Source organism: Salvia miltiorrhiza, unplaced genomic scaffold (genome assembly GCF_028751815.1).
Source record: "Salvia miltiorrhiza cultivar Shanhuang (shh) unplaced genomic scaffold, IMPLAD_Smil_shh original_scaffold_220:::fragment_1, whole genome shotgun sequence".
In the NCBI taxonomy this organism is placed as follows: domain Eukaryota; kingdom Viridiplantae; phylum Streptophyta; class Magnoliopsida; order Lamiales; family Lamiaceae; genus Salvia; species Salvia miltiorrhiza.
The window spans coordinates 423368-438070 of record NW_026651504.1 but is presented as its reverse complement, the minus strand read 5'-3'; the positions used below and the strand labels follow the sequence as shown (position 1 = coordinate 438070).

At 34.9% G+C, this 14703-nt stretch overlaps 1 protein-coding gene and 1 long non-coding RNA gene across 2 annotated transcripts; one reads left to right on the top strand and one right to left on the bottom strand.

Moving 5' to 3' along the window:
* Positions 1-2811: 2811 nt before the first annotated feature.
* Positions 2812-4885, top strand: LOC131003551 (uncharacterized). The gene is made up of 3 exons (XR_009094715.1): positions 2812-3872; positions 4149-4277; positions 4596-4885. It is a non-coding gene; the product is annotated as an uncharacterized LOC131003551 (long non-coding RNA).
* Positions 4886-8798: 3913 nt separating this feature from the next.
* Positions 8799-11331, bottom strand: LOC131003534 (laccase-14-like). Its single transcript, XM_057930042.1, has 6 exons — positions 10992-11331; positions 10736-10887; positions 10424-10668; positions 10220-10348; positions 9221-10156; positions 8799-9131 (listed from the first exon to the last, which is right to left on the bottom strand). Exons 1-6 carry the CDS (start codon positions 11091-11093, stop codon positions 8968-8970), a joined length of 1728 nt encoding a protein of 575 aa, XP_057786025.1. The 5' UTR covers positions 11094-11331; the 3' UTR covers positions 8799-8967.
* Positions 11332-14703: the final 3372 nt, after the last annotated feature.

The window sequence follows — 14703 nt, the reverse complement described above, 5'->3', positions numbered from 1 at the left end:
CTATATGATCATCGATCAAAAGTGTTATTCACAATCGTGTGAGAGACAATCTTTTGAATGATTGTTTAGCATCTTACATCGAAAATGATGTACTTTATAAATGTTACGATGCAGAGGTTACAAAATATAAAAAATAAGAGAGTATTTTGTTTTAATTTTTATGTAATTTAAATAATATTATAATTATTTTAATAAGGGAAAATTGCACCTAAATACACAAACTTTGCCAAAAATCCATATTTGACGCGAAGTTAGGATTTTACATTTTAATACACCAACTTTCGTTGTTGTCCAAATTTGACACGACTTAATTCTTAAAAATTCAAAAAATAACCCCTTTTTGTAAATAATTATACAAAGACCCACTTATGTTATTATTGAGACATTTAAACCAAAACAAGATATTTCCTTATGATGTTTTCTTTTAAACCATTTTAGGTGCGGATCAAAGATTAAAAGAAAACATCATAAAGAAATATCTTGTTTTGGTTTAAATGTCCCAATAATAACATAAGTGGGTCTTTGTATAATTATTTACAAAAAGTGGTTGTTTTTTGAATTTTTAAGAATTAAGCCGTGTCAAATTTGGACAACAACGAAAGTTGGTGTATTAAAATGTAAAATCCTAACTTCGCGTCAAATATGGATTTTTGGCAAAGTTTGTGTATTTTCACGCAATTATCCCTTTTAATAATTACTCCCTCCGTCAAGTGGTGCGTATTCCTTTTTGAGCCGTTCCAACGAAAGTGGTGCATTTCTTTTTTTGGTAATAATTTTACACTACAAACAATGTGGCCCCACACGCCTTTACACACTTTTACAGTACTACAATCTTATTCTCCTTAAATCCCGTGTCGAAAAGAAGCGCACCACTTTCGTTGGGACGGAATTTATTTTTAATTTTTATTGAAAAAAAATGGATCTCCCTAAATTAAAAGTCTAACTCCACTGTTGGAAATAAATAACTATATGGGAGGATTTAATTTGGAGGATATAAGAAAATGTTGAATTTGTGTGTAGTGGTCCTAGTGGAGAGATAAATAGCTCCACTTTTATATGTTAAGAAGTGTTTTGTCACGACCGGACTTAGCTAAAGATAGCTAATATGAGAAATCGTGACTAGGGAAGGAAATTAAGGAGCAGGGTTAGAAAGGGGGGCATGTTTGACTTGTTTGTTACTCGATAATAGACATGAATAACTAGCATTAATTACTGAAATAAAAATAAAGACATTAATGAATCGACGCATATAATTAAAAAAGATACTCGATGAACCCAAGTAAACGTTAAATATTTCTTGAAGAGTATTTGGAATAGTTATAGACTCACCTAAAACATAATCAGTGTTTGCAGCAGAAGGCATAACCGGGATACATGTATGAAGACATGTATCCTCTTTGAGCCTATTCTAAGTTGGACAAAAGCTCCGCTCAGCAACTCTTCATTGTCCATCACAGCTCAACCTGCACAATTAAATATATAATGGGCTAAGTACAAAAGTACTTAGTGGGCAGTTGCCAAAAACTTAAATTTAAGCTTAACATTTTATTGACAAACTATAGCATCTGCAAGACACGGGAGCCTTCTTTCAAATCCTGTGCTTACTAAGCATTTTCATATTCATAGATAGCGTGCATGCGTTTCATCATTAATAGTCATATAAGTAAGCATCGTGTCGTGAGGAAGGCCTTCCTCATCGAACAAAGGCATCGCGCCGTCAGGGAGGCCTCCCTCAGCGGACACGGCATATCGTACTGTTGAGTGAGGCCTCCCTCAATAGATGCTAGCATCGTACCGTTGAAGGAGGCCTCCTCAACGGACGTTTGACCGGCCAACCCTCTCATTGACTCACGGTCGCTTTGTGTATACAAATCCTGACAGGGATAGCTATCCTCTCAGGATTCAAACTCACATAGGCATTAATAATATGTGCAAAGCATTCAAGCGCAACAAAGCATAAATCACATAGGCGTAACAAAGCATAAATCACTTAAGCATAACAAAACGTAAGTAGCATAACATAAATCATTTAAGCGTTATCATTGCGTAAACAATAAAGCGTAACAATGCGTAATCACTTAAGCGTCATAAAGCATAGATCACTTGGGCGTAACAAAGCGTAAATAAATAAGCGTAAAATATTTAGGCATAAATAAACGTAAATAGCATAGCCTATTCACTTAAAATCCTAACTCGCATTTGAAGCATAAAAACTTTCCTAGTTCTTCATTAACATTTTATTTTATGCGTAAGAAAAGCCCACCTGATAGCAAAGCTTGTTAAGGTGTTGTGATTCCTTGAGTAGCTTTCACTCTCGCGCTTGACCTTAATTGCGAAAATATAAAATAAGACATTGCTCGAGTAAAATTCTTAATTAATGAGAATGCGTAATTTAACTATGCATGACTCTCTTATTCAAGAATTATTATTCTAAAATAATAATCCAAGAATTTCTATTAATAACCCAAACTATAGGATTAAATAATAAAATAAACTCGTCTTATGAGATCAGATTAATAATCTTAATTAATCTACTCGTCTTAGAGTCTTTTGACCCGCTTACTAATTAAACAAGTTTCTTTCTAAATTAATTCATAATCAAAACTTCCAAGTCCAATTAATCACTCAATTAATCTAGGACTAGTCTTTAGTCGGTCTTAAATAATAACAATGACAACCCAAACATTAATAAGGATCCACATTATTCGGCCCATCTGAATTATAAGGGAAATGGGCCCAAAATAATAAAATGAAAATAGCCCAACTCTAAATAACTCCAGCCCAAATAACCACATAAATTCGGCCACTAAAAAAAGTGTTGAGCCCAAATATTTGGCCCAATCTCTCATCCTCAAAACTCACGGCTGCCTCTTATTCAGAAACACACGCGCACGCTCATCTCTTGCTCTACTTTCGTTAACGGCGAGGCCGGCGTGGCCGCCACCATCCATGCCGGCGTCGCCCTGCCTTAGCCACTCTCCTCTATTTCTCTTCTTAGCTGAACATGCTCTCACTTCCTCAACCCCCAATTTCAGGAAACACGCTTACAAGCTCAGCCGGTATTCCTCCTCCGGTGAGGCCGACGGTCGCCACGGTCCTCACCATGGTCGTGTCTCTGTTCCTCTAGATCTCTCGCTGGTATGCCCAGACGAAAAGAAAAAAAAAAGTCCATTCCCCCCTTTTCAAAATTCGTGAAACTCGCCGCGCCACCTCTGGCGTCGGAAACTCAGTGAGGCCGGCGTTCGGCGCCGTCCCTCTCTTTCTGGAAGCAAAGACGAAGCCGCCGCCTTATTTCCCCCCTCTGCGAAAGCTGCCGCCGCGGCTGTTGCTCTCGATTCGGTGAGGAGGGTCGTCACGCGTGGGCAGGGCCGGCCCTGGGGCGGGTGGGCCTGGGCGACGGCCCAAGGCCCCAAAAATCTGAGGGCCCAAAAGTTTTATTATATTTCATTAGTAATTATAGGCCCAACTGCAATAAAAATATTAACCTTGTTAATTTTGGGCCCAGACTCTGTTATCAAATAAATACCAAATCCTTAAATATCTAAAATCAAACAATAAATCTCATATGTTTCAATGCCAGACGTATTTCTAGGGAAAAAAAAAAAAACATGCTTCGTCTTCTTCTTCAAGCCGTTGCAAACACCAATTTCATGGGGAAGATATTAATCTCTTCAATTTCTCAATTTTTACTGTTGAATCAGTCACATATGTAGTTGTATAAATAGAATGAGGCGAATTAATTCTTCTCACCAATTTACTCTTTGATTATTGTCCTTCTTGAGCAAAAAAATTCACACTGCAATTTACAGATTGTCTTCGTTTGGATTTGTGGGAAAAATTGTTGATGTGCCATCATTGTCTTCTGGATTCTAGTAAGCTTGTTTGTTTCGTTCCGTTTAATGTTGATTTTCAATATCTTTGGCTTCGGCAAATATTAGATTATAGTCACATGGCTTGGCAATATTATGTATAGAAAAAGAGATTTTAGATAATATAGATTTAGACGATGTTGTGGATGAATTTGCAAGCAAAAACGCTAGACGAAGTCATCTAGACGAAGTCATTTTTATAAGTAATGAAATATTTTTATTTTTTAATATATTGCACACAATAATATATTGAGGGTCCATTTTTTTTGTTTCGCCCAGAGCCCCATTTTTGTCAGGACCGGCCCTGCGCGTGGGTTCGACATTGCTGCCTCTCCGGAGTCGACGAGGCCATCGTTCAACGTCTCCCCCTGGTTCGACGGAACAGGGTAGTCGCGTACAGAAATCTAGGTTCGATTCCTATGGCTAGCGCATATTAGAAAATCTACTCTTTTGCTAAAAGTGTTCTATTTCTTAACACAGTTCATGCTTCCCTCAAGGCTAAGCATGTGGTTCAAATCATATATCTAGTTTGTGGATTCTGTGTGGATAATATGGTCATGCTTTTCCTCTTATTCTTAACATTTTCTTATAAACTGAAGATAGGCTGATAGGATGCAAAGCATGTAAGAACTTGAATACCTTGAATGCTTTGTTGGTTTGTTGTTGTTGAATAAAATGAGCTGGAACTGAAATAGAATCATTGTTGTATCTCTTAAATATTGGTAGGCTTAAATTATGGAAGAAGGTTGAAATTCAAGATAGGCTTACCTTGAAGTTTGGCAGAATGAATGAATTCTCCTCTCTGATTCTAGCGCACTAAGGGAGGAACAAGGGATTGCTAGATGAATTGTATAAAGAAGGATGTTGGTGGCTTTGATTGACTATTCTTTGTACCTTAACAGTTGAATATTGCCATATTGGTATATTTTCTGGTCAGGTTATAAAGTCATGTTATAATTACGATTAAATTGAAAATTGATATATTTTCTGGTCAAATTATAAGGTCATGTTATAAACCAAAAAATTGGCAAACTATGAGTATTTTCTGACAATATTACCGAAAAAAAATCATCCATCCGTTAACCATTAGAACATATCACCTATGTTATCTTCTCAATAAACAATTCATCAAGTAATGTATTAAGAAATTTTAAGTTTTCTTATAAAAGTATGATCTCATAAATGATACTCATCTTCATGTCAGCGTATAATCAACAAGGCCAAAAATAAGACAAACTTGATAATTATGAAAACAATACTATTGTAGACTCTAAAGCATGCAGGATTAATATGAAGTATAAGGAAGAAATATTATAACTAAAGAAAAGAGAGAAATAAACCTTGTGATCGGAAGCATAGAAGAGAAGACAATTTAGCAAAAGAAAACTTCTGATATTTGGGAGAAGAAAATGGCTCTGGTTTCCACAATGCTAATATGTTGTAGTGTGCAGTAGGAGTAGGAGTAGGAGTTTAAGTTTACGTAGGTTGAGATTAGGTTTTCTTTTATTAACTCTATTTTACATAAAAAAACGATGTGGCAAATATTTTAATTAATTGACTTAAATGGAATGACTATGTAGATTTAAATTGCCACGTGGAATAAATTTATTTGAAAACTTGAATTAAAAAACTTAAATGATACTACAAAATACAAGTTTAGTATTTGTTTTGAAACTTTAAAGTTTGGTAACAAATTTGATAGAAGTAGCATAGTTTGGTAACATTTTATGCAATTAACCCCCATAAAGAACAATAAAGAAGGAATTAAAAAGGAAAATTACATCACATAACCATCGAACTTGCTTGCGAAGACAGCTAAAACTCATCTGAATTGCCACCAAAAGCCGCCGAACTGGTACTTAATCCCTTTCTGCGATCAATTATCCCAAATCAAACCGCACACAAAAACACCAAAAGCCATCTCGATTAATTCTTTTTCTTTAATTAAAAAAAAATACAAATTAGTTGTGAGGGATAGTTTTGTGGAATACCTCGATCGGGAATGAGATTCAGTGTACCACACTTTATGTTCCACTTTCAATTTTATTTATTTTCTTATATATTTTTTTCTTCAATTTCAACTTTATATGCTTTAGTTTAATTTTGTGATTATTAACTAGGGTTTATTCCATCAATCTAGGATATATAATTATTTTTTATCATTTAATTTCACTTTTATTAGTTAATAATAGGTTAATAAATTCAAAGTCATGGTATATACTTTTTAAAAATTTTAATTTTTTAAAATAAAAATTAAATATAATTCATAGTATCATAATAAATTTTATTTTTATAAAAATTATTTTTAAAATAATAGATATAAGAATGGAACACAGTAACACACATAAAATTGTGGGACACTGAATCTCATCCTAGATACGGGCCAACCATTAGATATTACATTAAGAATTCCAAAATTCAGGAAAATAGCTCTGTTGGATAGGGCCAACCATTACATATTACGAGAGGAACAGGAAAATGATGAAGGACACTAACTACGCGGCTTTTCTTTCGTTTGTACGTAGATTCAAATGAAGAAAACTGCAAAATTATAAAAAAAAAAAAAAATCGTATTCTCAAAAAAGTGAAATTTCTATTATTCCCTCCGTCCAAGCCCAACATGCTCAGTTGCTTTTGACACTGATGAGGAGTAATATATGCAGAGCAGAGGAATGAGCTTGGACAGAGGAATCACTAGGGTCAGAGGAATCGCTGAGGTCAGAGGAATGCTCCACTCACAGACAGTCAACGGCAGAAATGACCACTTTACCCGAAAAGCGTCAGAGCAGAAGAATCATCTGTTCGTAGAGGAATCCAAAACTCCCTGTTACACACGGTTCTCTGTCCCTGAACAGAGGAATGAGCGAAGGCAGGCAAAATTACCATAGTACCCCTGACCACGCGGGGAACGTGTCTTCAAGACTGAAATTACTATTTTGCCTCTAAAGTGTATTCTATAAATACCCATGCACTTGTACCATGTATTTTGACGTGCACACTTCCTCAATACAACGGAAAAACTCTTCTTTGTTCTTGGCAATTCAATTCCACTCAACTCTCTTTCAATTCTCACGTTCGACACTAGGTAAAATTCACAATCCGATCATGATTCACCGGTTAAGACACTACCCACTTAATTACGATTCACCAGGCACGGAGATTAAGAAATTCACTTTATAAGGGATAAGTAGTGTAGTCCACCAAAGATTAAGCTTTTAAGTATTCCTTTATTTTTTGTTAATCATATTTGCTTCCTTATCTCATTTATACCATTTTCATTTAATTTAACTCAATTATTAAAATAAACTGAATTGAAAAAGACGGATGAATAAAAATAAAACTGAAATTAGGGCATCACAGATGCAACAACAATCACCACCAACAATCACCAACAATAGAAATTAGGGCATCACAGATGCAACAACAATCACCACCAAAAATCACCAACAATCGAAATTAGGGCATCACAGATGCAACAACAATCACCGCCAACAATCACCAACAAAAGAAATTAGGGCATCACATATGCCATCACAATAGTAAAAGGAAAGTCCTCACCCGTCTCAGGGACAAGCACCACCTCCTCCTCTTCTTCAGCCACCACCACCTTCGGTGGTTCTGTCTCAGGGACAAAGGTCTCCGACAGATCGGATACAAGAGTTCTTAATCCCTTTCGAACCACCTTCCTTCGAGCCTCTCGAACCGCCTTCCTTCGAACCTCCCGAGGTAGACATGGAATGGAGAAACTTAGATCTAGAGAGTAGACGAATCCCCATCAGAAAATTGGGAGTCGAAAGCGTATCCGCCGCTCAGAGACTCTTGGTCGACAAAATCGACCAAGGATCGGTCGAACTCCGCAGGAATCGGCGAGGGTTTTTTAGTATACATCACGACGGGGAATCACGAGGGTGGGTTGCAGTTGATCGACGAAGGTGAGAGAGGCGGAGGTTGGAGAATCAGTTCACGCCGCTAGAGAGAGAATAGAGGATTTAGGGTTTTCGCAAGAGAGAGATGAGAGATGCCACTTTCAAAAGTGAAATGTAAAAAAAAATCGGAAGAAATATTTAATTAGCCGCCCCATCTAATCTGAAATTAGGCCCTTATCATAATATAAACAACCCCTAATTATTTCTATTTTAAGACTGAGCCTATTGGGCTGAGACGGATGGAGTATTATTTTACTTAGAATAATGATAATTTAATAAAGAAATGTGATTTTACCTAGTAGACATAACTTTAAAAATAATATTTCCCACAATTATAAATTTAAATACTCCCTCCGTCCCGGCCAAGACGCTACATTTGCTTTTCGGCACGAGATTTAAGGAGTTGTAGATTAATGTTTTAAGTGTGTAATAATAAAGTGATAAAGTAAGAGAGAGAAAGTAATAAAGAAATACTTAATTAGTGTTAGTTAAGTGTTTAAAATTTCTTATTTTTGCCAAATATAGAAATGTAGCATCTTCGTTGTGACGGCCCGGAAAGGAATATGTAGCATCTTGGGCGGGACGAAGGGAGTATATATTTATATTTAAATATATCTCTGTCGACCAAAAATATTATTTGCCAAGCATAAAAATTGTGTTGCCAAAACTCCCTACCGATATCATGAAAACTCGAAAATTGAATGACAAATACTCTTAAAATTATTTTTTTAAAATAATGAAAATTATTCAATAGAATGTGCCGATATTAATTTCATCTAATAGACATAAATTTAAAAATAACATTTCTCATAATTATAAGTTTAAATATATATTTAAATTTAAATAATCTCTGTCGTAGACAAATATATAATTTGTCGGCATAAAAATTATGTTGCCAAACCCTTGCTGATGTCATGAAAACTCGTAAATTGAATGATAATTGCATCCTGAGCAGATAAAAATTGAAAATTGAAATGACTTCAATGATTACATAAACAGAAGATAATAAAGTTAACTTTTAATAGCACTTAAATTTAATTAAACTGATAAATTGAAAGTGAACACAGGGAGTAGGAGAATTTTCCCTTTGCCGACAAGCTAGACTTTTTTTATTTGATAGATAAGTACTACTAATACTAATAAAATCCCAAGCAAATTAATAAATGATATAATTAAATCCTAAACAATAATTGTTGAGATGGTGCTTCACAGCGGGGCATATCTGGGGGCGGAGGCAACATCTTCTCATTGGGGGCTTCTCCGTCCTTAACGATGAACACCATCTTCATTCCCCAAGTGTAATGACGTTCGAAATGGCAGTGCATGTACCACACTCCTGCGATATATATTGCAACTTTATTTACTTAGTTATCAGACTCTTTGCTTAACTTTACAAAGGAGATGAAAAGAGAAAATAAAAAAAACCTGGATTGTTAGCCTTAAATCTGATAGTGCTCCATCCATTTTTTGGAACGGAAACCGTGTCCATCAACGGCGGGTCAATGAGATTATAGCGTGGCGGATCGGTGGTTGGGTCGAAGTTCCCGAATCCAGTTCCGATAACGTAGAAGTTGTGTCCATGTAAATGTATGGGATGATCGATTCCGATGCCGAAGTTGGTGCCTTGAAGCACGATCTCAACTTCCGAGTTATAGTCCAACATATACACAGCCGTTCCGAATTGGGTGTGCCCCTCATCCTCGGGCTTATAACCTTGCGTGAAGTCGAATATTGTTGATGGCTTGGCCGGGAAATCGGTCGTGAAAACTCCTCCGATCCCTTTGTAATAGGCCTCAAGAATAGTTTGGGTTTCCGGGTAGAGCATGGAGATGTTGTTGATGCTGGCCAGCAGCCTGCCGCTATTCTTGCAAGAATTTGAGAAACAGGGCCCCACATTAATGGTGAGAGTGAAGAAGAGGTTGTGTGTGATGTTCATAGGAAGTTTGATGGGATAGTTGTCGTTGGCCAGGCTTCTGAGCCTCTTGCTGAAATGGGTGGACTCCGCCCAGCCTTGGAATCCAGGGAAAGAGGGAAGCACCGGTGTCGAGGGGGGGGTGTAGTTACCAACGTACTCGACGATTCCTGTGGTGGGGATGTAAGTATGCCAATAGGGGCTGGCCCATACTCTGCCGGCCATGTAATAACGGCTGGGCGGCTGGTTGGCTTCCAGCAGGAAATCCATGGTCTGGCCGGGGGCAATCGCAATGTGATCGGTGTTCAGCGGCTTCGTGTAGGCGCCGTCCATGCCCACCACCGTCACGTTGTGGTCCTTGATTTTGAAGTACATAATGTAGTTCATCATTGCGTTAACCATTCTGATCAGGTAAGTCTTGCCCGGCTCCACACTCAACTTCAATGTATCTGCATCATATCAAACAATTACTAAAACTTCCTATTTGTTTGGATTTTATCTGGAGAGCCTACCTTGTTTTGAGCAGGGATACAGGTCGCCAGGTTGACCATTCATGAGGAAAGCATCAGAAAAATCGGCAGCTACTCCTTCGGCTATAGACTTCTCGAAAACTTGTTGCACATCAGCATTCCACCACTCTCCTGAAATGTTATTCCCAATTTAATTATAAAAATCCAACACAATTAACATTGGTCGAGAATCTTAATTCAAGCTACCTAGTAAGATGGGAAGTTGAGCATGAGGCTTAGGGAAAGGATAAGTGTGTGTCTTGGGCGGTAGAATGATGATGGCGCCATACACAGTAGCTCGAGTCCAATCGATGTGTGCGTGCCAAAATAAAGTGCCTTCTTCGTTGGAGAGCAACATCCGTTGTCTAAACCTCTTGCCGGGACTAATAGGACACTGCGTCACTTGGGTGACGCCGTCTGTCCATGGATATCTCGGCATTTTTACTCCATGCCTGAAATCACAATGCTATATTATATATGATCATATATATACTACTAATATGCTTTAATTTCACGTACCAATGGATACTTATATTTGCATCGGCGCGATTGATAACATCGATTACCACCAATTCTCCCCTTCTAGCATATATAGTTGGCCCTGGGAACTGCCCGTTTACTGTTAGCATGCTTTTGGTGCTGCATAGCCTGGTGTGTGAAGATCTTCTCACCTGCAAATCCAGGCTTCCAATTAGCTAGCTTTTCTAAAATTAAAAAACATATAAGAAAATTACAAAATCAATTGATATTATTAGTGATATGATGGGGAACATACCTCAAACTTATGAACTAAAGCATGGACTGGACCCATGCCTCCGAGCATAATAATACCTAAGAAGCATAGGATGAAAACGTTAAGCTTCCTATAAGAAAACATTTTTTCCACTACTCTTCTGGTATGTATTACTTAGATAGGAGAATTTCCTTTTTCTCTTTTCCGTATTTATAATGTTGATTCTAGCTTACATCTTTCCATTTCCTCTCATTTATTTCTGAAACGTGATTCACGTGTGCGCGCATCGTGTCAATATTACGAGTCACGACCCCGAATATTTTAGTTGGGATGATTATTAACCCCAAGAAAAAAGGCTCACTTTCTAGTGTTTTTGGCATTTAACACAATATAATAGTAAGAAAATGCATAGTTTAGATAGGTGTCAACACTTAAAGCAGTGTAAAAGTTAATTAACACTAGAACGTCCACGAAACGTCCACGAATATCGAAATTGACATTATATTTAAATAAATATAAAATATATTTTAAAAACAAAATAATTCAAGTCAATTATTCTTTTTTATTTTAATCGTATTGCCAAATTTGATTCATGAAAAAATATTCAATATACATTTTAAATTGTGTGAATTTTGAAAATAGCCACTTTGGAATTGTAAATTTAAAAAATACCCACTAAGATAAAAAAATTAAAAATTAGCCACACTTACCATTTTACCCTTGCATATAAAAATTTTAAAAACACAACCAGTCAAATTCACATCTGTCATTAATTTTGGTTGTGAATTCAAGCTTCGAAACTCGAATTCACAACTGAATAGCTAGTATTGGTTGTGAATTCAAATTTTAAAGTTTAAATTCACAACTAAAAATAGTGTTAGTCGTGAATTCACAACTATAAATAGTGTTGGTTGTGAATTCACAGCCAATGCTGGTAATTCAATTATGAATTCATAATTCAATTGTGAATTCATCGAGTTAGTTGTGAATTTAAGAACATTAACCAGACAAACTAATTCAATTTTCACACAATTCTCGATTTTCATATCCCCCTATTGCTGAACAAATCAGCACGCAAAGTAAAATCAATGATTGAGGATAAATTTACATCTAACTTTGTAATCACGTACTATTACACAATTCATAGTCACATATTTAACAATATACACAAACATTGCTTCACCATAATTTCCAAGCCACATGTTCGACGAAATGACTGAACCAAAGTAAAAAAACTCAAAAATCATATTTTCGATGTGCCATCATTCACCATAAACCAATTACCCCCACAATAGAAAATTAAATCAATATATAATCAATCCAAATCCAAATCAAAATAAAAAACCAACATCGATATATAATTTTTACTTGAGAGTCTCAAGTTGAGACATCGACAAAGCTGGATTTTATGATTCAAAACCTCCAAACAATTCTCTCTCTCTCTGTGTCTCTCTCTCTCTAACACTCCAATGGACATCCGAAAATTGGAGGATTCAAGCATCCTTCCATTCACAGTATGGTTCATCTCCATATACATGGGGGATACTTTATGAGCTTCAAAAAGTGGGGGAAAAACCAAAGAGAAGAAGCATTGAGCTATCTCATCTCCCTCGCTCATGGCACCCCCACTCTGAATCGGTGCAGCTTCGATCTGTCCGCCAGAGAGAGAAAGTGGGAGATCTTCTCCAGCGGTGGTGTTGCAACCACCACGTCGTCGGAATCGCCCAACTCTATTGCCGACGACAATGACGACGAAGGCGACGAGGACGAGAGACAGAGTGAGAGCGTGGGTGGGGGAGGAAGGAGAGAAAGAGAGAGAGAGACCGAGAAGAGAGATATAGGGATTTAGTAGTTTTTTGAATCTTACGGTAGTTTAGTCATTTAACACAAAAAGTGGGTAATTTTTAAAGTTTTTATTTAAGTGGATAAATTTTAAGTTTACTAAAAGGAAATTATTACTTTCATATATTGACTCTTTTAAATTTATGTTCGTGACAAGATCTTTAATGTTACATAAAAAATATTGAAAATGAATTTAAAATGAATAAGTTATGAAAAATTTAAAATTTATAATATCTTATTTTCTATCTCTTCGTTAAATTTTTTATTTTTTCCCTCCTTCCTATTAATGTTCAGCATAAGACTTTTTTTATTTTTATTTTCTTTTAATTGATTTTACTTCATTTTCTATATGTTTGTTACGTATTAATTTTTTTTATATTTTAATTATAATAAAATTTAATTCAATTAAGATAAGTAAGATTAAATTTAGAAAGGTAGAATTTCTAATGAACAATTTTTTTGTTTGGTTTAATTTTTTTTAATAGTTATTTATGTTATCTATAAATTATTTATTACTTATATAAATATATTTGCTATTATCTTTTTTCAATTAAATTTATTTTAGATTGACATTTATATATATTAAAAATGAAATATGTTCTAATTTATCTTTATAGTTTAACTATTACATACGATACGATACTCATTAAATTTAAAGTATACTAATTGTGTTGATAATTTATATCTATATATTATAATATATAAACACAAATTTTCAATCATTTATTTCTCGCTAAATTGATGTCAAATTTTGAATTATCACATATATTAATCGAGTGCAATCATTTATTTGCTGATAATGCCTAGTTCAAGTGGCAAAGTTGAGGCACTAAAAAACTCTCATTTGTGAGAGGTCTTGGTTCAAATCCCGCTTGTATGCGAGTAATTTTCCCACTTTTGTGTGGGTAGTGTTCCGCCTGCATGCGGTTGTTTTCCCACCTTTGTGTGGCTGTTTATTTGATTATATATTAGATATGCCTCTTGTAATTACAATAGTTTTTAGTGCAATTGAAGAAAAAGAAACTATATTGATTCATTTTAGAATTCTTTAATTTTAAAAATCATAAAAATTAAATTTATAAGGGATAATTGCGTGAAAATACACAAACTTTGCCAAAAATCCATATTTGACGCGAAGTTAGGATTTTACATTTTAATACACCAACTTTCGTTGTTGTCCAAATTTGACACGACTTAATTCTTAAAATTTCAAAAAAACAGCCCCTCTTTGTAAATAATTATACAAAGACCCACTTATGTTTTTATTTGGGACATTTAAACCAAAACAAGATATTTCCTTATGATGTTTTCTTTTAGTCTTTGATCCGCGCCTAAAATGGTTTAAAAGAAAACATCATAAGGAAATATCTTGTTTTGGTTTAAATTTCTCAAATTATAACATAAGTGGGTCTTTGTATAATTATTTACAAAAATGTGTTGTTTTTTGAATTTTTAAGAATTACGTCGTGTCAAATTTGGACAACAACAAAAGTTGGTGTATTAAAATGTAAAATCCTAACTTCGCGTCAAATATGGATTTTTGGCAAAGTTTGTGTATTTAGGTGCAATTTTCCCATATAATGAATAAGTTGTGGTAATTTAAAATTTTAAAATAATGTTTTTCTCCTTCCTCTCTATTCTCTTTAATATATATATATATTTTAAATGTCCTCTCTTTCTAAGGACATGTTTACTTTTTTTTTTCTACTATTAATTTTATATCTTTTTTCTATATATTTATTTATTTTGTGTGATTCTAAATGAAAAATTATTAGATACCATGTTTTTTTAATTATAAAAGTTTAGATTGTAATAAAGGTGAAGAAAAATATTTTGGCTCATTTGATAACTCTTCTTGAAAATATATATATATATATATATATATATATATATTAATTTTAAGATAACTTTA

Bases quoted from the DNA above. Each gene is read 5' to 3' on its own strand.
- LOC131003534 (XM_057930042.1), bottom strand. From the start codon at position 11,093: ATGTTTTCTTATAGGAAGCTTAACGTTTTCATCCTATGCTTCTTAGGT. The intron at 10,349-10,423 runs GTAGCTTGAATT...ATAACATTTCAG, and splicing joins TCAACTTCCCATCTTACTAG to GAGAGTGGTGGAATGCTGAT. The intron at 10,157-10,219 runs GTAGGCTCTCCA...GATATGATGCAG, and splicing joins GTATCCCTGCTCAAAACAAG to ATACATTGAAGTTGAGTGTG.